This window comes from Bubalus kerabau, chromosome 7 (genome assembly GCF_029407905.1).
Source record: "Bubalus kerabau isolate K-KA32 ecotype Philippines breed swamp buffalo chromosome 7, PCC_UOA_SB_1v2, whole genome shotgun sequence".
Lineage (NCBI taxonomy): Eukaryota > Metazoa > Chordata > Mammalia > Artiodactyla > Bovidae > Bubalus > Bubalus kerabau.
In genome coordinates this window covers 103,771,800-103,797,019 of record NC_073630.1, presented here as the reverse complement: position 1 = coordinate 103,797,019, position 25,220 = coordinate 103,771,800, and the positions used below count along the sequence as shown (strand labels likewise).

The window sequence follows — 25,220 nt, the reverse complement described above, 5'->3', positions numbered from 1 at the left end:
CGAATTAAGGCAGATTGTGCTTCCGCATTTCATGTATCCTGTGTTTTCTGTTTCTCCTGCTACATCCTAATCCAAGCCCTAGTCAGTTCTCCTCTTACTCAAATAGCGATCACTTCTTTTCCCCTTTCTTCAGTCTGTTTTATGTGTTGTTTTTACCTCATTCTTTCCAAGATATAATCATGTAACTTATTAAAAATTTTCAGTGCTCTGTTCTACACAATTAAGTACACATTTCTCAGCCTGATATTCCAAATTCTAATACACAAACCTCTCATTCTGTTAGAAAATAATTATTAATATGTTTGAGCCCAGCACTGTATTAGGAGCTAAGAATGTGAAAATAGAAGAGTCCATGCCTCAAGGTGTTTAGTGCATTAGATGAGAAAAGCAAATAGACAGTAAAAAATTTGTGAAAACACGGAGATAAAGGTATGCAGAGGGTTTCCTTTGTGGCTCACTGGGAAACAACCCACCTGCCAGTGTAGGAGACATGGGTTCAGTCCTCGGTTCGGGAAGATCCCCCATGTTACAGAGCAGCTAAGCCTGTGCACCTCAGCTACGGAGCCTATGCTCTAGAACCCACATGCCACAACTGCTGAAGCCCATGCAGCCTGTGTTCTGCAACAAGAGAAGCCGTCACAATGAGAAGTCTGCACACCCCTACAGAGGGTAGCCCATGCTCACCGCAACTAGAAAGCCTGTGCAGCAACAACCCAGTGCAACTAAAATAATAAATAAATTAAAAAAACAAAACAAAAACGAGGTCACGATAATTCTACCATCTCTGTCATTTCTGGGCCTATTTGTAATGATTTTTTTTTTTTCTCTTATGATTCATATTTTCCCTTTTATTTGCATACTTGGTAACTGTTGATCAGATGCTAAGTTTTGTTGATTGATAAATTTTACTTTATTTTCTTAACGAGGCTTTGCTCTGGCATTGCAGTTTTGAAACATCTTTTAAGCTTTGTTTGGATGGACTTTCATTCATCCTTAGTGGTTATTTAGCCCTCCTACTAAGATACTACACTTCTGAGACCTGTTCCCAACCTTCCCATGAATTTTGAAGTCTCTACACAAGTTGGTGGGAGCGCAGACTAGTCCCAGCCCTTTGTGAGTTTTAGGAATTGTTTGTGATGCTACCTTGCATTGGTTATTCCCAGTTTTGGACCTACACAGGATTCCTGCCATTCAGTTGTTGTATCCAGTAATCATTCTATTCAGTATGTTATATTCAGTATTCACTAATAGTATTCAGTCATTGAGCCCAGAGAGATTTTCTGTAGATCTTGCCTTCCTACTTGTTTACTCTAGGAGAGTAATTTTCAAAGCAATTATCTCTTTTGAACAGAACCAGAAGTCCCATATAAAAGCAGTTTCATAGTGTGACAGCAAATAAAAACTAAAAAAGTGGCTATATTCAATTAATTTATCTAATTTGTCTAAGTGAAATAAGTTATATGTACTGCATTTGTGTTTATTGGGTTGCAATTTGGGGTATTTTTTTAACCCTAAATATACCACTGTTCTTCATTTTTATTTTAGGTCTGGCTCCATGCTCCATATGAACTTCATCTCTCCCTATTTGAACACTTTATTGAATTGCTCACAGAGTCCAGGTATTGGTTGATATCTAAATTGCTAGTTGTTCAGTTACAGAAGTGATGCCAGTACAGTGTATAAAATCTTCTTTCTCTTACAGTGAAGCTTCAAAGAATGCCAAGTTGATGAGGGAATTCCAGCTAATCCCAAAGCTGCTACTGACTCTTCGAGATATGTCTCTCTCCCAGCCTACCATTGCTGCTATTAGTAACGTGCTGAGCTTCTTACTGCAGGGTTTTCCCAACAGCAATGATCTACTCAGGTAGTGAAAACTTCTGTGTTCATCGGTCTGTTCACTGAAAGTACCAATGAGATTAAGATGATTGAAGTGAATGTAATTGCTTCCTATCCCTGGATAATACCTGCAAAGTTAATACTATTCAGGATACTTGTACATCATGGAAAATAGGCATGTATCTTGCAAACCAGTTGTTGCCACTAGTGACTAATAGAATTTTGGGAGAATGGGTGTTAGAATTAGTTCAGTGAGACTGATTGTCCTGGACATAAAAGTGTTCAGTGTAGGAATTCTTGGTCCCCAGCCCTCTTCCAAGACCAGGCTTTGCTGCTTCTCAAGGGTATGTGCAGGAACACATATGCACATGCATACACACCCGCAGTGGACATGCCATGTCTTTTGTATTTGTTCTTTATCACCCAAACTGATGATAGTATGTTATTGTTTCATATTCATACCTTTTCTTTAACATGAGTGTTATTTTGCTGCTAATGTGAAATATGGCTTCAGGCACATTTATGGAGTAAATGTAGAGCAGTTCTAATAGGCACTTGAGAATTCTCGTCTTGGCCAGAAATGGAAGAAAAAACCTAAGTTATTTTCCAAATAGAAAATTGCTTTTAACTGCGCTTAATCACCTCTTGTCATGTTACTGCTCAGGTATTACAGATGACATCACACTGGCTGACTAGGGTATTCCCAGTAAAGTAGTCTCCAGTTGGTGCAGCATGTAAATCACTCACTTTATATTCAGTTACCTTGAAAGCATTTTTTTTTTAACTTGGCAACAGATCTAAAACTGGAGTTTAAAGGTTAATTTGGAGATTGTCATTATTAGTAGTAATATTTATTTAGGTCTTATCCTGGTATTATGATGATCACTTTGCTAAAATTTTCGCTGTAACTTATCAAGGCTTTTATTTTTCTCTGCATTACAAATTGAGAAATTAAAGCCCTGAGAGGTTAAGCTACTTGCCCCAAGTAACATGATTAAAAACTGAGAGAGCTAGGATTTTAATCTTACCTGTATTTTCAAAACCCAGACTTAACTATTAGGCTACAGTAGATCCATATAGGTAATGTTAGGACATTTTTATTTGACACCATACTGGTGAGTTTTTGAAATCATTTGAATCAGTGCATTAAAGGACTCATATTTCTGATGAAGTTTATTTTTCCCTGTATGTATTTTAAAACATTATAGCATATTAATGTTAATTGTTCTAATGTTAATTGCAACAGTTCTAGGGGAAGCAGCTGAAATACAGTCATGTAAGATCTATAAAAGATCAGTTAAAATAAGAAGTATTCTCTTGGTTTTCATTTCTTTGTTTTTTTATTTCTTAGTGTGTTGTTTGTTTTGAAGAGAGAAAAAATAAAATCTATAACCTCCTTTTTCTTGTATTAAAAGGTTTGGCCAGTTCATTTCTTCTACTTTACCAACCTTTGCAGTTTGTGAGAAGTTTGTAGTTATGGAAATAAACCACGAAGAGAAGCCTGACACTGGTGAGTCACTTCTGGAGCTTGGAACCTAACTACTATGCTTTGCCTTCTTCTGACACAAGTTAGACCTGAATTGTATGACACTGTTATTTTACTTTTCTCGTTGAGTTACTTTTCTTGATCTTTCATAGACGTATTTGTCTTAGACCAAGCCTCTATAATACACAGAAATACAGAATTACCTACAAATTTAATAAGGGTGTGAATTTGCTTTAAAAATAAAATCTTTCCAATTTTTACAAGATTTATAGTGATGTTTCTTTAAACAATAAACTCTTCCGGTATAATTTTTGAACTTTATTTTTTTTAATTTATATAAATCTTCAGAAACACAGATTCTTACCAAAGTGAATTGTATCTGTATTACTGTTATTTTAATTTCCCTGTTAAATATTTAATAATCATTGAGGGAAAGAACATTTTACTAGAATTATGTAAGTGTAAAACAAAATTTTTGTAAGTTGTAATTCCTGAGCCAATGACAACCACTTTTTTTTTTTTTAATAAACTTTCCTCCTCTGAAGCATATTTTTGCCTTGCTTGAATGTATTTTTCCTGTCATGTAGATCAGAAGTTGTACTTGGAAAACACTAAAAGGTCCTTTTAAATTAACCTGTGATTAAATTCACAGTATTTTATATTTATTCAGCATTATTTACATCATTATCCTGTTACATTCTTCCCCTATCATGTCACATAAAAGAGTTCCTTTAAAACTCTCACAACCCTATCCATCTGGGAGTTCTCTTCCAAATTGGCTATATCATTCAGAGCAAAGCCTCTCTGGTGCTTCATAAGTAAGAAGAGAAAGTGGTATAATTATGTTTTTCAAAGGAGAAACTAAGAGATTTGAGAGGCTGACTTCCTGCAAATCATAGAGCAGAGCTGGTAACCACTTACTTCCTACTCATTTGGAACAAAGTTGGTATTTCTTTGGGTGAAGCAAAGTAGCAGTGGGTGAGAAGCATATAGATAAATCAATGGATGACACTTGTTTAATGCTTAGTATTTGCCAGACAGTTTTAAGTGCTGCATATAATCTTATAACAACCGTGTGAAACTGGTCCTGTTACTACCAGTTTTACAAAAAGTGAGGAAACTGAGGTCTAGAAAGATTAAATAAAAGCAATTTACTGAGATCACATCACTGCATTTAAACTATGGTAGTCCAAACCAGCATTCTAAGCTTTTAACCCCTGTGTTATTCTACCATATATTCAAAGATTATTTCCAGGTTCTGAATTAATATAAGCTGAGTAAATAGGAATTGAAAGACTACTGTTAAAATCTTAGTGGCCCTATATCACATGTTTATTTCAAGTATTAAAAAAGATATAGGAAAAGTATTTCTCTAGTCTCCATACTGGACATTGAGATCAATAACTACTACTCTAAACCAACACTTTAAGCTTTTAACCACTGTGTTGTTCTATCAATTCAATATATAAGGATTATTTCTAAGTTCTGAATTAATATAAACCAAGTAAGTAGGAATTAGAAAGGAGAGTACTTTAAAATCTTTGAAACTATAAAACAGATTTATTTCAAGTATTTAAAAAGATACAGGAAAAAATATTTCTGTAGTCTCCATATTTCTTGCTGATCATTGAATTTCATTACTACAGCTAGTATTATAAAAAATTTTTTTGACAAGAGCATAGTAGCAGGGATGTATAAATTAGGAAAATTTTCTCTTGATCTGCCAAGCTGATTAGATGAGTATTCTTCTTATCAATTCATTGCCATTTGAAAGATTAGAGAAAACCAAAAGGATTTGCAGGTCTTGTTAGTCTATGACATTAATTATTTGTGTGGACTGGACTGTCTTATGTATAATATGTTTCCCAAAAATCAAAACCGTAATTTTTTTCTTTCAAATAGTTTATACAGTCTTCAGGATACACCTACAAACAAGTGATTTAAATAATGCTGAACAGGGATACAATAATTAATGCAAAATAAATAGCATGAAAGGGCAATGCAGTGGGGAGTAAACCATCAGTTTAATGGGAAGAAGTTAACCTGAGAGTTTCATTGAGTTCATTGTTTAAAACTGTATATGAAAATTAGGGAAACATAACTGACAGTGAAAAACTAGGCATAAAAACCAAGGAGAATTCTTAATGTCTGTGTAGATTGTCATTTTATAGAAAGGAAAAACTGAAAGGAAGTAATTCCTTAGTGTAAGTTGTGTGGTATGCCTTCAATAAGGCAATTTGTAAATTACCAGTCATTTGCCTACTAGAAGGGGAGGGAATCTCCAGTTCCCTTTGGTAAACTTAAAGCACTCTCCCCAGTGATTAAGGCACTAAATTAGCATTTTAAAAGACAAGTGTTTAAGGGTAAAAATGGTCCCTTGCCCAAGCAAGTAAAAGCATATAACCTTGGTCATTCAATTTTAGCCTGAGCTTCAATTATAGAATAAAGAAAAGAAGGCATGTTTATTGTGACTTATTAACCTACAGCTCGATGTGGCAGAGTTGGGCCTGGAACATTGGGCCATGGATCCCAGTCCCTGTGCTTCCAGGACTATCCACTGAGAGCCAGATGCTTTCTGCTTTCCTCCCTTCCTTCCCCAAGTTCTCTTGTACATTTCTGTGCCTTTTCCTCTGGTCTGTGCTATTTAAGTCTAGCTCTCCTTTGTGTATTATAATTATTGAATAATTTATGCTTCCTCTTTTCATTTTTAAATTTGAAAAAATTAACTATTTAAAAAGGAACTAGAAATTAAGGATTTGCATTGTTATTTTGTTCATGTGATCCTTATTGTTATGTGATCACTTTGCCCTGTAAGTACAAGAAAGGAATATTAATATAAAAAAGAGTTCACAGTCTTTACTATCCCTTTTTTAGATAAACTTTCGTGATGGCTCAGACAGTAAAGAATCTGCTTGCAATGCAGGAGAGCCTGGTTCAATCCCTGGATCAGGAAGATTCCCTGGAGAAGGAATTGGCAACCCACTCCAGTATTCTTGCCTGGAAAATCCCATGGACAGAGGAGCCTGGTGGGCTATAGTCCATGGGGTCAGACACCACTGAGCAGCTAACACATAAGTAAATGAACAGTTTTAATGGTTTTAAAGAGAAACGTTTAATAGACCCATTTTTTGTGTTCACTGTAGTGGAAAGTACTCCTAGAGAAAATGTTTTCTGAAAGATATATTTCAGTGATATTTCCTAGACCAGTGTTGGATATTTTATCCTAGTTTATCTCCTAGGGCAATTTAATGTATTTCTTTTCATTGCAGGAACCGAAGAAGAGTTTGGAGGTCTTGTATCTGCTAATCTTATACTTTTGAGGAACAGACTTCTGGATATCTTACTAAAACTGGTTTACACATCTAAAGAAAAGACAAGCATTAATTTGCAGTAAGTAAAATCTTTTGAGAATTGGTGGTAATAGTTGATTTTACTAGTTAATTCATTATAGACAAAAGAAAGATTTGCCTTTGACTTGTTTTTAATTTATTTTTTAATTGGAGTATAATTGCTTTACAGTGTCATGTTGGTTTGTGCTATACAGCTACATGAATTAACTATAAGTATACATACATCTTGTTTGCTGCTGACTTTTATAGATTTCTTTTTAAAACCCTGAAATTCATAGTATCTCAAGAACAAAAGCTGGTCTTAGTTTTCTTTTTAATTTGAAATCCCAATCCTTGAAATTAATGTTTTGTTTAATCCATCTGTCTGAATAGAGCTTGTGAAGAGCTGGTCAGGACGCTGGGCTTTGACTGGATTATGATGTTTATGGAAGAACACTTGCATTCTACCACAGTCACAGCAGCCATGAGGATTCTTGTTGTCCTACTGAGTAATCAGTCTATTCTCATCAAGTTCAAGGAGGGACTCAGTGGTGGAGGCTGGCTGGAGCAGACAGATTCTGTCTTAACGAATAAGATCGGAACTGTATTAGGTATGGGACTTTTATAGTCGGCTGCTTTGAAATGAGCTTTGTGTTGTATTTTTAAATTTTGGGTAAGCTTTTACTGTTTGATTTCTGTAACAACCATTAAGAGTCAAGAACTTTAATGACAGAATAAAAAGCATAAAATTAAAAAAAATTTTTTTAATTGCAAATCAAACTGAAGTCAGAGACAGGATATCAAGATGTGAAAACTCAAGTAAATTTCTTATGATTTCTTTTTGTTTATAGTTTCCTTTCTGACCTATAAGTAAATAATTTACAAATTATTAGAATGGAATTAATACTAGTAATCAATAATTTGTGTGCTTATTCCTTGCCAGTTACACTTTTCATTTTCACTGTAACTTATCTTTACAGTAACCCTATGAGATATAAATACCATCATACCCATTTTACAGATGAGAAAGTCAAGGCATAGGGGTAGTGTCACTTGTCAGCTAAGAAATGTCAAAATCTGAGTCCAAGTCACTCATCCAAAGCCCATGGTTCTAATAGTTATGTTATATTACCACTCAAGATTTAAGCTCATCAGAGTGTCAGCCAAAGCTCCTTACTCTCTGCTCACTGACTCGATGCTGTTTACAGCATTGAACTGAGCATTTAAATAATGATAGAAAATTATGGTTTCCTATATTAGATTCATGTGAACTAATATATACATTCCTATTCATGTTAATGATCTTATTTTGGAAAATGCATATTTAATATAATGTTTTTATTGAAAATTATGGTCATTCAGTTTGTAGGGTATTTTAAGATTATGTTTATGACATTACAATTTAAAATCATATAATTGTATTCTGCAGTAAGCACTAAGAGTAACTATTTACCCTCTCCTCGTCAGATGGAAAAATTAGGGATCAGATTTTAATATGTAATTTGTCTGTTAAGAAAAAAATGTAAAAGTATCAAAACCTCGGTGTAACATGTGCTGTCCAATGTTAAAACAAATGGTAGGAAGAAAGAGCTTACACCAAAGGATTATTTTTATTGTTATTTCACATGTGAAAAATGTCTGAAGGAACTTTGTAAGTGATACGGAAAGAAATTCAGAAATTCACTGTGAAATGATTTCTCAAGAAAATGAGCTCCTTTAAAATAAACATTTTTTATTATTACCATTATAGAGACTTTTATCAACAGTTTTGTAGCAAGAAATTTAGCTTATTGACCTTAATGGTAGCTAGTAGCTACTAAGAGAATAAACAACAAAAGGCATAATTCAGTGTGAGTTCTATAGAATTCTTTGGGAGTTTTTAATGCTGATTGACAACACTGCTTCTCATTGGAAGCCAAAGCAACACCCAGGTTTCACCTAGCACTTTGTGGTTTGCAGAATTCTTTAACATATGTCATGTCATTTACCGTCATGATTCCAGACACAAGTATATGTATTTTATGGTATATAAGTTATATTTTATAGGAAAACCTAATGAGTATAAATTAAGAATTAATTCCTCTCTAATTAGGGAAGTAAGACTGCTAAATACATAAGGTCCCTGAGTCATGGAGTAATATTTCTGGGTATCTGTCTTCTGTCAGTTCTGTGGGTTTTTTTCTGTCCTGCACCACTTCAGTAATATCAGGATCTGACCAACCAAACTTCATGTCTAAGAACTTATTTGTCCTTCCTTGACACCTGCCTGTACTTTACGTATGCTACTTTGGTTCTAAAAGAGGAATCTAGGTATTTAAGTTTCATTTAAACTCAATTCAATTCAATATCATTTTCTCTGAATATCTATCTGATACATACATAGATACTTGTGTACATATACAGAAATTTATCTCTATATATTGATATATCATCTCAATGGATTCTATTTCTCTTTGAGCTGATGAACAGTATGTTTTGAATGTTTTACTCACATTAGTTTTCATCAATTTTTTCTTTATAAAAATACCTTCCATACGTAGCTGTAGCTTCAGTTCAGTTCAGTCGCTCAGTGATGTCTGACTCTTTGGAACCCCATGGACTGCAGCGCACCAGGCTTCCCTGTCCATCACCAACTCCAGCTACATCAGCTATAGCTTAAATCTAAATTAATGGTCAGTTGTTAAAAACATATTAGATATTCCTTAAGATCAGTTATGGGTAGAAATAGAGTGTGAAAATTTGGAAAGGAAAATAAATGCTAGCATTGCTTTTGATTTAGGACCTATAGTTTGATCAAAATTTATTTTCCTATTTAATGTATAAAATACCACTTTGTTCATTTAGAATTTACTACAAATGAATATCACCCAGTATTCCTTATGCAGCTGGTTTTTTAGGAACGTGGTGATGTTATTAAGAGGACCAAGGGAGACCAGGGCTTCCCAGGTGGCATTAGTGGTAAAGAACCCGCCTGCCAGTGTAGGAGACGTAAGAGACTTGGGTTTGATCTATGAGTCAGGAAGATCCCCTGGAGGAGGGCATGGCAACCCACTCCAACTCCAGTATTCTTGCCTGAAGAGCCCCAGGGACAGAGGAGCCTGGTGAGCTACAGTCCATAGGATCGCAAAGAGTCAGACACGACTGAAGCGACTTAACACACACACGCAAGGGAGACCATGCAACTTCACAGGCGCCATTGGGCACAGGTCCTAGTGCCACCCCTCATTGACGTCATGACTTCAAACAAACTGCATACTTACCACATTATATTAAAGGATAATAGCAATTTCTTACTCACATGCTCATGTTTAAGAAATGAGACGATATATGACGAGTTTGGTAAATTGCTGTCCAATTTTTTGTTAATTAGAAGAACATATACTCCAGAGGATTAATTAATATCACACTGAGCAATTTATTTGGACCCTTTAAAAAGCCACCCAGACACAAATTTCTCTTTCATTATTTTAAATAGTAGCAAGTATGTGCTACTTTGTCTTAGAAAAAAGAATTTGGGGGAAAATGTGGATATTCATTGAAATAAAAATTGCTTCAGAGTAAAAGTCAGTCTTTCATCTTTGGTTGCTATTTGCAAAAATTTTCCACTGAACCTCTGGCCAATATTCCTTCTGTACTGAGCAGTGTACTAGGTATGGGGTTGGTGAGAGAACTAATTGAGTTATTTCCCCAAATTACCTATGTAACAGAGGAAGCAGGATTGATGGAAAGGCTGGTGCTATAAACCACACAGATAAGGAGTTATCTCCTGGCAGAGCTGTGCTTCTAGAACACACTTTGGATGTTCAGATACCCATAGTCACAGTGGGCTTGGATTTGCTGTCCCTTGGCCAGAAAACTTTCCTGCAGAGTTACAGATCATGCAAGGAAAGATTACTTCGTATATTCATTTTGTCCTATCTCTAAATTTGTAGGTCATTTAAAGCTAATTAGTTCATAATATTCAGGACAAATGAAATATATTAACTCTATTATGGCTATCATATTTTTAAGTTACATTTTTAGTAGTATCCTACAATCTGGCTACTTTTTAAATATTACTTTCTTCTTAGGAATGTTAGAGCTCTTTGGAGGTCATTCTTGGTTGGTGTTTTCTTCTTTTTCTTTTTTTTTCATTCTTTGGTCATGCGCCCTCCCCCCCTCCGCCCCCACCCGCCACTGGCAGGTGGGATCTTACTTCCACAACCAGGGATCGAGCCCATTCCCCCTGCATTTGAAGCACAGAGTCCTAACCAAGTCCCTGGATGTCATTCTTTTAATGAGTAGAATTTATCTTACCTCTTGTATCTGACTGCCTCAACTATGTTTTAAGACCTAACTCTTTGTGACACCATGGACTGTAGCCCACCAGGCTCCTCTGTCCATGGGATTCTCCGGGCCAGAATACTGGAGTGGGTAGCCATTCCCTTCTCAAGGGGAACTTCTTGACCCAGGGATGGAATCTGGGTCTCCTGCATTGCAGGCAGATTCTTTGCTATCTGAGCCACCAGGGAAGTCCTATCCTAATAGACAGGCTTCCCAAAGTCAAAGAGAAAGTAAAGTAAAACATCTGACTGGAAGATTAATTCCAAAGTCGAGTAGTTAATTGCTTATATTAATATGAATGTCCAAGATGGAAATGTCACATACTCTGACATACTCCTTTCTGTGTAAATGTAACATGGTAATCAATGACTAATTTCATCCTTTTCGTTGTATTTCCTCTTAGGATTCAATGTGGGCAGGAGTGCTGGCGGACGATCAACCGTCAGGGAGATTAACCGGGATGCTTGTCACTTTCCTGGCTTTCCGGTTCTTCAGTCATTCCTTCCTAAACACACTAATGTCCCTGCTCTCTATTTCCTCCTCATGGCATTGTTTCTGCAGCAGCCCGTTAGTGAGCTGCCTGAGAACCTGCAGGTCAGTGTGCCTGTCGTCAGCAGCCGATGTAAGCAGGGTTGCCAGGTAGGAATTACCTAGTCGGGTGTAAGTGTAAATTACATTTGCCAAAAAGTCACTGTAGGGTGTTGAGTTCATCACAGTAAAAACCAACTGGTTCCATCCCTATCTCACATTTGGGATTTGACTGGGGTCATAGAAATCTGAAAATACTGTAGAAAATTTTCCCAAAAAGAAGTTCTGTGTTCCTGTTATTCTTTTTCTCTTTATGATTATTCTGTGTGATTATATACATGGGAAGATTTTGGATGGTATTTTAATGATGATCAAAAGAATCCGAGTAATGTGATTTTATCTAGAAATATAATTAATTTCTGTAGAATTAAAAACAAAGGAAGTAATGTGCATTCCACAAATTAATTGGGTAGATATGAAAGGATTTTTAGTGCAAATTCTGATTAGAAAAGTGTTTCTGAATTCTTAATGATAGGTAATGTCCATATTAGGAAAACAGGCTTTACCTAATTTTCTAATCTTAAGATTATGTGTATATCTATATATAGCTTATGTTTGTAGCACTGCAGAGGTGTAGGAATTTAGTCTTAAACTCAATTACACTTCCATAATAATCCCAAGATGCTATTCAAATCAGCCATAGTAACTGACAAAACATTTTAAATGAAAACACTGAGTCTGTACCCTACATTAAATCATGCTACAGATGCATGAGCAAAGCAGAGTTTGGTTACAGACACCATAGGCAAAGTGTTATATAAAACTACTATGAATAAATCTCCTCAAACTGATTTTTATTTGGTCAAATCTTAATCTGTATGTAATCTAAAAGTGAATTAAAACATTGCTGAGAGTCGGGTGTGGGGAGTAAGTTCACTGTAGTTTTTGAAGAGATCCTGCTTAAAGCCATTAATTCTTTAATTTCATCACCTAGCTAATTATTTTCCTTAGGAAAAAAAGAAAAGGATGTTTTTAAGATAGATAACTAGGACACTGATGCATAAGATTCACTTTGTCTTGTAAATGTGAAAATGAGTTTTAAAACATAGGAGGGAAGAGCATTAAGTCTCTATCTCTTCTTCATTGCTCACTTTGAAAGAAAATAACTTCAAAGAAATTTTAGAACATTAGAACTTGTGAGGGTCTCTACTGAGAAACATTGACAGTACCTAATCCTGATTCGCTTTCACCTCTGCAGTTTGATTTAGATTCCATCTGGACCTTTATCTTTGGAGTTCCTGCCTCCAGTGGAACCGTAGTCTCGTCTATCCACAATGTGTGCACAGAAGCTGCTTTTTTGTTACTGGGCATGCTCCGAAGCATGCTGAATTCAGTAAGTCCCCAGAGACGCTGACACCTGTCGGTAATTCCTCCTGCCTGGGATTCCTTTATAGTAGGGGAATCCTTTGGTAACCTAAGTCTTTAAACCTAAGTCTTTATTTACTACGTGGTCTCTGGAACCTCACCCCCTCTGTTTTATTTAGTGTAAGGACAGACCGTGCAGTTGTTAAGATCCTGAACTCAGGAGCTGGATTCAACATCCCAACTCTGATCCTCCAGACATACTAACCTCATGTGCCTCAGTTTCCTTATGTATGAAGTGATAATGAGGATAAAAGTTACCTCTTAGGACTCTTGTGAGGATTTATGAGTTCACATGTATACAAAGTGCTTACAAGTGTACCTGGTATAGAATACAGCATTTTATTAAGTGTTAACTGATGCTGTTAGTGCTATAAAACACATATTTCAGTGTATACATTTATATAATAAATATATACTGTATTACATGCAATTGCAACAATATGTTACTTGAACTTTTAAAATCACTTCTGTTTAGAGGCTCAAAATGTTATCAGTGCAAGTTTTACTTAGTGTTTTCATTTTCTCTTTTAGTTATTTCTAACTTAGATATGAAGCACTGAAAGAGTAAATGACAAAATTTATGTTCGTATCTCTCATAGGAATGCTGTGAATAATGATTTAATTTTTTTTCTTACAAAATTCAGGATCACATTGTAAAAGGAATTATTAACTAGACTCTTTGGATTACAAGTACCTGAAAAATCTGATTTTAGTCAAAACTGTTCTTATGCAATCTAAGAAAAGAACATTGCTCTTAAATGTGTTAATTTAGAATGCTTTGGGATTCTGGTTTTGGTTTTTATTCATAAACAATTATAAAAATCTAAGCTGAAAAAGAAGACTCTCTGGGCAAGTATCAGAAGATAAACATTGTTCATATAGAGTCTTCTGTCTTTTTTTATAACATCATCATCATTGTTATTGTGGTAATGCTTTTAAGGAAAACAAAACTCCCGTGTGTCTCTTTTACTCAGTCTTCTACAGCACTGCTTTACTTCTGACACTTCAGGTCACCAAGTATATAGAAGATTTTGCCCCAGTAGCTGGGTGTTCCACCATTCAGTTCAGTTCTGACACTATCTGCCAGGATATAGCATCCAGTTCCACAGGTTAAGGGCTCAGTCTCGTAAGATACTCCCCTGCCCCGCCTCCACCAATCCTGCCCCACTTCAAATGCCAGTCAGAAGTCCAGGTTGTTACCTGTGCTTCTGACTTACCAGTTATAAATCACAGGTTCCTGTGTCTCAGGAAAACATTTTACTTGCCAGATTACCAGTGTATTACAAAAGGTAACTCCAGAACAGCCAGCTGGAAGAGAGGCATACGGCAAGGTGGGGAGGGAAATGGAGCTCCACGCCTTCTCCGACTTGCTCTTCTCCCAGCACCTCCCTGTGTCCACCAGTCCGGAAGCTCTCTAAAACCCATGAATTTTGACTTTTTATGGAGCCTTCATTACATAGACATTAATTAAAGTCATTGGTCACTGGTGATTGAACTCTTCTTCCCTGTAGGCTGTGAAGGAGCAGACTAGGTTAATTTCCAACCTTCCAATTACATGGTTGGTTCCCCTGGCAAGAGCCCATCAACCTAAATTCAAGTGTGATTGAAAAGGGCTCCTTATAATGAACAAATGGAGGACAAAATGGCACCCCGATCCAGTATTCTGGCCTGGGAAATCCCATGGACAGAGGAGCCTGGCAGGCTACAGTCCTTAGGGTCACAAAAGCTGGACACAACACAAGTCAAGACGTCAGCCTGCATGTTTGTCCCCACATGGAATGCTGGTCTTGAGAAACGAGAGAACGGCTACTAAACCACCACCACCATCTTGAACAAAAAGACACATTTATGTCTCTTATCACTTAGGAAATGCCAAGAGTTTGAGGATCTCTGTGCCTGAAATGGGCAAAGATTAAATATATATTTCTTACTATAAATCACAGTATCACAGTTGCATAATGGTTAAGAACACTGTTCTCATTTTTTATATGACAGTGTGAGGCTCAAAGGGTGAAGTAACTCCCCATTTCATCTTACTCCTTGCTCTGTGGCACGATGGAGGATGGGGCAACTTTGATGGTAATACAGCCACTGTTGGCACCCACCACCTTCATATTGATAGCGCTGAATAATCAAAACCATTGACTCCAGTTACTGAGCTGTGAGTACCCCAGTCCAGTGTTAGTCACTCAGTTGTGTCTGACTCTTTGCGACCCCATGGACTGTAGCCCACCAGGCTCTTCTGTCCATAGGATTCTCCAGGCATGCATACTGGAGTGGGTTGCCATTCCCTTCTCCAGGGGATCTTCCAACCCAGGGATTGAACCCTGGCCTCCTGCATTGCAGGCAGATGCTTTACCATCTGAGCTATCAGAGAAGCCCAGTGTGAGTACCCCAGTGAATGGAAAAACATCCTCTCGGTTTCTAGGGGTGTTGCCTTTGTTTTAGCTTATTTCCCGATTTGTTGGCCTGTGTGTTTACCCCTGTGTATGGTTTATGAGAGTTCTGGACCATTGGTATATCAAGTTTTAGAAGAGTAGTGAGTAACTTGTAGCAATGTCAGTGATGCTAACGTGTTGTCTCCTCTCCTGTCCCCTGGCAGCCTTGGCAATCAGAAGAAGAGGGATCTTGGCTCCGGGAGTATCCTGTGACCCTGATGCAGTTCTTCAGATACTTGTATCACAATGTCCCGGACCTGGCCTCCATGTGGATGAACCCTGATTTCCTGTGTGCACTGGCAGCCACGGTCTTCCCCTTCAACATCCGCCCTTATTCAGAAATGGTAGGAAAAAGGGAGAAAAATGTCAAAATTGGAATTAGTCTGCTCCAATCATTAGCAGATTTTTTTTTTTTTGGCCAATCTTTTAAGTTTCTGACTGTTATAGTTTTGTAACTTTCTGCTCCACCTCTTGTATCATTATCTAGTGTCTGTCTCAAGACACATCCTTCTTCTGCTTCCCCTAAAATTTCAGCAGTGAATGCTACTTCCTGTTCTTATTTACCATATTCTTGTAAGTCTCTCATGAGTGACTTTCCTCTTCATGTAGCTGTTGATCTATTTCTTTTTATATGTGACAATAGCTGTAGTGTTGTGAACTCAGATTACAGAGCTCTAATAGGACCAAATTTATTTGCACTTCATTTATTTCGGGAATTCGGCATCTCCTGGATTTAGTCTTTACAAACTAATTACAGGATTTGGTTGTCTTTATAAGAAATGAAATGCATGCTTGTCCTTTCTGTTCAACTTTTTCCATTTTGTTCAACTGTTATTTTTCATATTTTGCACTAACTTAGTAGAAAGTTATTAGACTACTCATATATCATATGGGCTTCCCTGGTGGCTCAGACAGTAAAGAATCTGCCTGCAATGCAGAAGACCTAGGTTCTATCTCTGGGTCGGGAAGATCCCCTGGAGAAGGAAATGGCAACCCACTCCAGTATTCTTGCCTGGAGAATCCCATAGACAGAATAGCCTGGCAGGCTACAATGGACTACAGTCATTGATATCGCAGAGTCGGACGTGACCGAGCGGCTAATACGTGTATCATATAGATACTTCTTTTGTCCTTTAAAACAAACCCAAAAGACAGTTATTCCTCCATGGGACTTCAGAATTTCATGATGTTTCCTCCTTTTTCTCCTACTTACTCTAGACCCTGGAATAAAGAACCTTCCTCATACTAATTTCTTCTTCATGTAAAAAGATGAAATAAATACTCATGCTAAAAATTGTGGGAATTTTTAGGAGAAAGACAAGTATAGCACATGACCTTAATACTGTGGCTTGTTTATAACTTTAAAATCCACACTTTTGGTAAAAACAGGATTTTAGTAATAGCGCAGTGTTTTTTCCTTGTCAGCATCTTATAATCTGTCTTCTTGACCTTTCTTTTTCTGTTGACTCAGAATTGGTACTAGTTTTGTTGTTGTTTTGTTTCATTTATTTGCTTGTTTTTTTAACCTAAAAAATAGATCAGCCCTTGGGTTCACTCATTAGTATGCCAGATCTTCATCTGAAATTCTGTAACACTTGGCTTCTCAGTAGGTATGTTTTATAATGTGCACATAAAATAGTCCTTCTCATTTTATTATTTAATTTATTTCAAGGGCAGTTATCCACAGTAGAGATAAAAATTCAGCATAAAGCAGTTATATGGTTAGCGGCCAGTCAGTAGCTTGATATTAGAAAGAATGTGTGTTGAGTAATCATGATCTATGGTGCCCGATTACCTCCCTGATAGGAGTATCTGAGTAAAGCCAAGTGAACTATGCGATGTGTTTAATAGCTTCATAGGACGTTAATGTTGAAGCAAAATGCTGTTGGTGCTACAGTTTGGTTTTTAGGAAACATGGAAGTAAAAATACCAAATGAATTTGAATGCGACTAGGGTACGTTTCCTCTTGATTTTATTAGGTGACTGATCTCGATGATGAAGTTGGATCTCCAGCTGAAGAATTTAAAGCCTTTGCAGCAGACACAGGGATGAACAGAAGCCAATCAGAGTACTGCAACGTGGGCGTCAAGACATACCTGACCAATCACCCAGCTAAGAAATTTGTTTTCGACTTCATGCGGGTCTTAATAATAGACAACCTCTGTCTTACGCCTGCCAGCAAGCAGACTCCACTGATTGATCTTTTGTTGGAGGTAAAGACAAAGAGATGCATGTACACCTCTTAAATTGTTTTTATAGTGAGGGCATTAATAGCCAAGCAAGTTTTATGCCAAATACCTTTCAGATTTCTAATTCCTCTGGGTTGTAAAGGCAGAACATATCATGGGCTATGGGAATTTTTTAATCCCAAGTGTGCTAATATATATACTATCAGTTTGTTTCTCTTCTTTCTGTTCCCCTTGGCATGTCCTTTTTTTCTTAAAGATTTTTTTTAATGTGGACAATTTTTAAAGTCTTACTGAATTTAAAACAGTTTTGCTTCTGTTTTATGTTTTGGGTTTTTGATTGGAAGACATGTGGGGTCTTAGCTCCCAGACCAGGGATTGAACCCGCACCCTCTCCGATGGAAGGTGAAGTCTTAACCACTGCACCGCCAGCTAAGTCCCTGCATGTCCGTAATCCAGTCCTTTATTGCCCTTTCCCTAGACCAGGAATCGACAAACTTTTCCTGTAAGGGGCCAAATAGCAAATATTTTTAGATTTATGGGCCATACAGTGTCTAACAACTACTTAACCCACCATTGCAGTTAGAAAAGCAGCCATAGGCAATACATAAATGAGTGAGCATAGCTGTGTTCCAATAAAACTTTATATACAAGAACTCGCATAGGCTGAGTTTGGCCCAGGGACCCTAGTGTTCCAGCTGCTTCCCCCCTAGTCTCATACAGCAGCATCGTCTCCTCAGCTTGTTAACTCCCTACTTCAGTCTGTCTTATGTATCACTTCCGGTATTACTGCTTTCAGTGTCCTATGGGGCTTAAAACATGGTGCTCAATGTGCACTTTTTAAATTTTTCCTCAAGGCAGAAAATGTGTAGGTTGCTTGGTATCTAAGCTCAGGCTGCTATAACAAACTACCCAAAACTGGGTGGCTTCAATGGCAGGCAGTTATTTCTCACAGTTCTGGTGACTGAGAAGTCTGACATAGGCTGCCACCAGCTTGGTTAGGTCATGGTGAGGGTGCTCTTCCTGGCTTATTGACGGCTGCCGTGCTCTCACAGGGCAGAGAAAGAGCTCAGGTGGTTCTTCATCTTCTTATAAGGGTTTGAGTCCCCTCATGGGGGATCCACCCTCATGGCCTTCCCAGAGCTTCCCAGGGGGCTTCTCAGGGCTTCCCAGGTGGCTCAGTGGTAAAGAATCTACCTGCCAATGCAAGAGACACAGGAGACACGGGTTCACTCCCTGAGTCTGGAAGATCCCATGGAGAAGGAAATGGCAGCCCACTCCAGTATTTTTGCCTGGAGAATCCCCATGGACAGAGGATCCTGAAGGGCTACAGTCCATGGGGTCACAAAGAGTCAGATGTGACTTAGCAACTAAGCATGCATGCATCATGGCTCATCTAAACCTAATTACCTCCAGAAAGCCCTACCTTATAATATCATCATATTGAGAGTTAGGGCATAACTTACGAATTTGAGGGGAGGGGACACAAACATTTAGTCCTTGCACTTGTTCATTCTCTTGATAAGAACTAGCTGATGTTTCAGAAAACAAACCCTAAGTGGCCACACTGCTGGTTCTAGAAGTTGACCATCCCTGAAAACCAAATGTTCATATAGGAAAATCTCAAAGAGAAATTTAAAAATCACAGAAGGGAATCTAAGATATAATTAGTTGTTATTCATTCATTCTTTTGGCCAGTGCATATTAAACAGGGTCAAGCAGTACATGAAAGGGCTCTGAAAATAGTGTTTCGTGAAAGATTTCAGTGCAAAAGACTAACTGCTTTTCTTTCTGAAAAACTTCCTGCATGCTGCTGACAATTGTTTGACAACTGACCCTGCACTTTCTCTTCTCCCTCTACTGGTGAAGAGAAAACAGTTAATTTTTTATTTGAAACTTTAAAACTCCAGCAGATGTTTTATCTTATTCATGTAGAAATATCTCAGCTTGATCTATTAAAAGAAATCACTAGTATAATTTAGATAACAGTCATGCTAAGCATTTTAACCAGGACCACAGTGTTTAATATTGGCAGGAAAATAATTGATTTCATCAATAATTCATGTGGACAAGCATGCCTGGTAGAACTTGTCCTCTTTGGAAACTAAAAATAAGAAAAGAGATGGCTAGTATTTTAGTGCCTGGGGTAAGAATGTGAAGCATTTTATGCAAAATAAAATGTTTATCATGAAATAACAGAATAAAGTTCAGAAGAGGTATAATAAAGCATAACCGAGCCAAAAAATAAGATACATGTATGTAGAAGAAATGGGGTAAGTGTGTACATCCAGTAATAACACTATCAGTCTTGTCAGTTCAGTCGCTCAGTCATGTCCAACTTTTTGTAACCTCATGAACTGCAACACACCAGGCCTCCCTGTCCATCACCAACTCCCAGAGCCTACCCAAACTCATGTCCATTGAGTCGGTGATGCCATCCAACCATCTTATCCTCTGTCGTCCCCTTCTCCTCCTGCCCTCAGTCTTTCCCAACATCAGGGTCTTTTCAAGTGAGTCAGCTCTTTGCATCAGGTGGCCAAAGTATTGGTGTTTCAGCTTCAGCGTCAGCCCTTCCAATGAATATTTAGGACTGATTTCCTTTAGGATGGACTGGTTGGATGTCTTTGCAGTCCAAGGGACTCTCAAGAGTCTTCTCCAACACCACAGTTCAAAAGCATCAATTCTTCAGCACTCAGCTTTCTTTATAGTCCAATTCACATCCATACATGACTACTGGAAAAACCGTAGCCTTTACTAGACAGACCTTTGTTGGCAAAGTAATGTCTCTGCTTTTTAATATGCTATCTAGGTTGGTCATAACTTCCCTTCCAAGGAGTAAGCGTCTTAATTTCATGGCTGCAGTCACCATCTGCAGTGATTTTGGAGCCCAGAAAAATAAAGTCAGCAACTGTTTCCACTGTTTCCCCATCTATTTGCCATGAAGTGATGGGACCAGATGCCATGATCTTAGTTTTCTGAATGTTGAGCTTTAAGCCAACTTTTTCACTCTCGTCTTTCACTTTCATCAAGAGGCTCTTGAGTTCCTCTTCACTTTCTGCCATAAGGGTGGTGTCCTCTGCATATCTGAGGTTATTGATATTTCTGCCTGCAATCTTGATTCCAGCTTGTGCTTCATCCAGGCAAGCCTTTCTCATGATGTACTCTGTGTATCAGTCTTGTAGGAATCCTAATAGCTAACTATCAGTTGATAAATTATGTAATTGTCTCTTATTTTAGTTTTTCTGTATTTTTCAGTGAGAAAAGCTTGATATGGCATGTATTAACTTCGAGGTAACAGTCTCATTATTGCGGTCACTAATTTGCCCTATAGTGGAATTGTATCTGATTGCATTAGGGTGTCAGGGGTGGTAGGATGATGTTTTAGGAAGAACCAGGGAGTGTCAAGGTTGAATTTCCCAAATAGATCATTAGCTCCTTAAAGTTAGGGGCCAACTTTCATGTGTCCTTTTATCTCTCAAAAAATTAGCTCAGTGTCTTGATTTGTTCTTTAAGTAATTTTGAATCATTTACCTACAACTACATCCCTGGCCTTTCCCAAACAAGATACGATACTATCCAATAAAAGATATATATATTTGCTTTTAAAATACATGCTTTTAGGGGCTTCCCTGGTGGTCTAGTGGTGAAAATTCTGTATTCCTAATGCAGGGGACCCAGGTTTGACTTAGTCATACGTAGAACTAGATCCTATATGCCGCAACTAAGACCTGGTACAGCTAAATAAATAAATTTTTTCTTTTAAAAACAGCATAAGACCTTTACAGAGAAAAAAATTATACTTCTTAAAATTTATGCTTCAAATCTAACACACACAGAATACACATACAAAAAATAGTTGGTGAAAAGAATATTGCACTCCCTGTTTTCCCATAGTGTGAAAAAATAAGTTACAGTCATGATTTTTAATGTAAGGATTGTGAAGTCTTTATCTCTGAAGAAGTTCAAGAAGAGAATTATACTACACACTTGCCATTTACCTTCATGGAAGAAGGGGTTTGAACCAACTGATTTTCAGTCTGATATGCTCATGCCAGGCTATTTTCAGTCTTAAGATTATTTGGGATTTTATCACAAGAGTACCTGCTTATTTCACTACATCTACAAAAGAATGTGTGAAATTATCTTCATTAGCAGTCTAGAAAAAGAAAAGATCTGCATTCATCTAGACTGGCCACAGTGTGAGTGAGGTCAAATACAAGGGAGGCGGTGTGGTGGTGTAGCAAAGCCTGGTTTGAATTCTGGCCCTGATGTTTATTATATAAACATTTTAATCTCACCAAGCCAAATTCATCCTCTGAAGAATGATATTATATACTGTCTCCCCCAGGTGATTGCTGTGAGAGTTAAATAAATGATAGGTAAATCACCCAGCAAAACTATTTTGAGAAATTAAACATGCTGCTTTTAGCTGTGTAACCTTGACTCAGCTCAGTTCTCTTCATCCCTTCTAGTTTGCCCACCTTTAAAATAGTATATGAGATTTCCAGGTGATTTGTGTACATGTTAACATTTAGGAAGCACTTCCTAATCTGCAAGCTGTATCCCGTGGGTTAAATCTAGCCTGCCTTTATAAATAAAGTTTTGTTGGAACACATATAAAGAATAGTATAAAAATAGAATCTGTCTCTGAGGATCATAGTGACAATTAAATAAGATGATCCGTTTAAGATTCATAACACAGTGCCTGGCACTTAAGACTTACTCAGAAACCAAGTGGCCTGTGTTGTCTTGTACCTGGGCCTCCAGCTGCTCTTCCCTAGCTCGTCTTCCCCAGTGTCCTCTGCTGTCACCACCAGGCATCTCGTGGAGAAAGTGGAAGTGTGAGTCGCTCAGTCGAGTCCAACTCTTTTGCAACCCCATGGACTGTAGCCTGCCAGGCTCCTCTATCCATGGAATTCTCCAGGCAAGAATACTGGAGTGCATTGCCATGCCCTCCTCCAGGGGATCTTTCTCATCCAGGGATCAAACTCTCGAGCCTTGGGCATTGCAGACAGATTCTTTATTGTCTGAACAACCAGGTCTCATGGAGGGCCACAGGAATTTGTTGCACGTGGCCATGGAAGGAAAGTACCTGAGAACAGTCATAAAGTACCCATACAGACCTAAAAGAAAGAAAGATAGTGAAGCGGAGTTCACTGCTTTCTGCTCCTGCCATCTTCTTAAAGACCTCCCCATTCACATCAGAGTGAAAGCCATGTGACTGCAGAGCAATAAACAACCCCCACCCCCACCCCTATCCCCCTGCAAAGTGGAAAAGTAGGCAGGCACTGTTATAAAATACCTGAGAGAAGAGAAGCCAGTGAAGAGGAACACTGCAGTCAGGATGACAAAGCTCAGGCTCCTCTGATGGCTCCAGCCCATTACAGAGACAGTACGGAACACTCAAGGTCTTCCTCCCCAAGCCACAGTGCTGTCAGCCGTGGGCCACAGACGCATGTGGGCTGTCTGGCCTGTGTCCAGGAAGATTCTGCCTGGCGTCCCCAGGCCTCAGAAAGGGGGCTTTGATTCTTTGAAGACAGATGTTATTGGCTGGCTTTGTGTTTCCTCTGGGAAGATAGATCTGACAGCCAGAGGCCAGAGCAGACCACAGTGCTTCGTTCTGTGCTGAATTCATCCTGGTTGTCTGGTGAGCCAACCAGGCTTATCTGGAAAACCACGACAGAGAGATCATAGCAGAGCTGCTCTTGTTGTACATCTGTTAACTTCAATTTGGAAATTTTCAGTAGGGCTGGAAGAGTAGGGCAAGTAAAGCAATGAACTTTGGCATCAAAGAAACTGAGCTTTGAAACCTAGTTTTGACTTGACCAACTGACTTAACCACTCTAAGCCTCAGTTACCTCATCTCAAAAGTGGAGATGATAGTATGTACTTCAAAAGGTTATTTTGCAGAATGAGATAAGGTACATAAAACTAAGCAGTGTCTGGCACATAATTGTGTTCAGAGAATTGTTTAAAAAAAAATGGAGAGAACTATGCATGCACTCACAAAGTTTTAAATCCTTTCAAAGTTAGGCTGCTGTGAGCCTCAGTTCGAGCTTGGAGGTTAGAACCAAGAACAGAGTTGATTCTGGGTCATGATCATTCATGACACAGCTTCAGTGAGCAGACAATTAAATACCTTTTGGTGATTGTTCTCAGTTGCTCACCTGTGTTCAGTTCTTCGTGGCCCATGGACTGTAGCCCGCCAAGCTCCTCTGTCCATGGAATTTTCCAGGCAAGAATCCTGGAGTGGGTTAACATTTCTTCCTCCAGGGTCAGATCCTCCTTCAGACCCCGGGATGGAACCTGTGTCTCTTATGTCTCCTGCATTTGCAGGTGGATTCTCTTCCACTAGCGCCACCTGGGAAGCCCTAGTGGTAACTGAGCCAGCCTTAAATCCTTGTAGAATACTTTTTAATGAAGTAAAAATAAATATTGTTGACAGATCAAGCTACTTCTCTTTGTACTATGTTCCCTGTTTTACAGACTCCAAAACTTTCTCTTGTTAATTAAGGCTATATAAACTCTACTCACTCTTACTTTCTCATTAGCCACATTGAGTTGATTATAATCCTGAATAAGTATTGCTGACTTCAGGGGTATTAAAATCCTGCTGTGAATGGCCTCTAATCTGATTAAAAGATAGTCCTCATAGACTCATCCGTCTTCTGCTTATCACTTCAGTGTCTTTACTTCCCCTTCCCTCGGCAGGGGTCAGGTCTTCAAGGCCTCTCAGCCTGAGGAATGGGCTGGCCTTGGCCCCAGCTCGCCTGCTGTCTGTTCAGCTGCACAGGAAAATGGATTAAGATTAAAAACAACATGACATGACCTTTGCTTTTTCCCAGATTACTCTCTTGCCAAACCAAACTCCTAAGCACTAATATTCGTTTAACTGTTACTTGGCCCATATTTTGTTATTTTAAAACTGGATAAATGTGTTTTACCACAAAAACAGAGAAACATTTGTTAAAACTTTGGTTGGTTTTTGAATCCTTAGAATAATATCTTTGATCTGAATATAGAATTCCGATTTTAACTACTTTTTTTAAAAACCTTTATTAGGATCGCTTTGAAAATCAGAATAGAAAGAAATGGGTTTTTTCCCCCAATAGAGCATATTTTAATTTTAAATACATAAAGCAAAACAGTGTTCTGTAGCCCACTTTCGTGTCATGGTTATAAACATAGTCCCAGACCAGTCTGTGCAAGAAGAAATAGATTCTTTAATTTCATTGGCAAAGCATCACGCCTCTGCTTATAACTACAAATCCAGATCTCCTTTTAAGAAACAACTTCATGTCACTTTATTGAATGGTTCAATATCTACCTCCTGTCCAAAGCCAACTACCAGGACCTGACATTTGAGAGAATAACAAAAGGATCTCTCCTACCTTTCATCCCTGTGTTCCCCGAGCTTTGCCACCTCTCGGGTTAGAGTTCTGAAAGTTATGCACCTGGATTGTATCACCCTAATTACCTAGAGAAATGCCATCAGAGAACTATAGTTAAGCTTCATGCCCTAAGCTTTTATTCACAATAATTTTAAAAATCATCTTTGTACTATATAAAACCATTATCAAAGGTATTACCTATTGAGTTGTTCATTGTCCACTTTATAAAAAAAACCCACAGAGAACATTCTTTTCAGAACCATCTAGGAAAACATCCT

At 38.0% G+C, this 25,220-nt stretch overlaps 1 protein-coding gene across 8 annotated transcripts in view; it reads left to right on the top strand.

Annotated features, from left to right (window-relative positions):
• WDFY3 (WD repeat and FYVE domain containing 3) overlaps positions 1–25,220 on the top strand; it is a 285,583-nt gene that overhangs the window by 183,700 nt on the left and 76,663 nt on the right. For 7 of the 8 annotated variants that reach the window (XM_055588993.1, XM_055588991.1, XM_055588987.1 and 4 more), the window contains 9 exons: positions 1,546–1,619; positions 1,703–1,864; positions 3,252–3,346; positions 6,592–6,712; positions 7,045–7,262; positions 11,378–11,613; positions 12,761–12,895; positions 15,530–15,709; positions 17,345–17,578. In XM_055588993.1, the coding sequence (XP_055444968.1) occupies positions 1,546–1,619; positions 1,703–1,864; positions 3,252–3,346; positions 6,592–6,712; positions 7,045–7,262; positions 11,378–11,613; positions 12,761–12,895; positions 15,530–15,709; positions 17,345–17,578 (1,455 nt within the window). The remainder of the gene's footprint in view (positions 1–1,545; positions 1,620–1,702; positions 1,865–3,251; positions 3,347–6,591; positions 6,713–7,044; positions 7,263–11,377; positions 11,614–12,760; positions 12,896–15,529; positions 15,710–17,344; positions 17,579–25,220) is intronic. The other variant, XM_055588986.1, reaches the window with a different exon arrangement.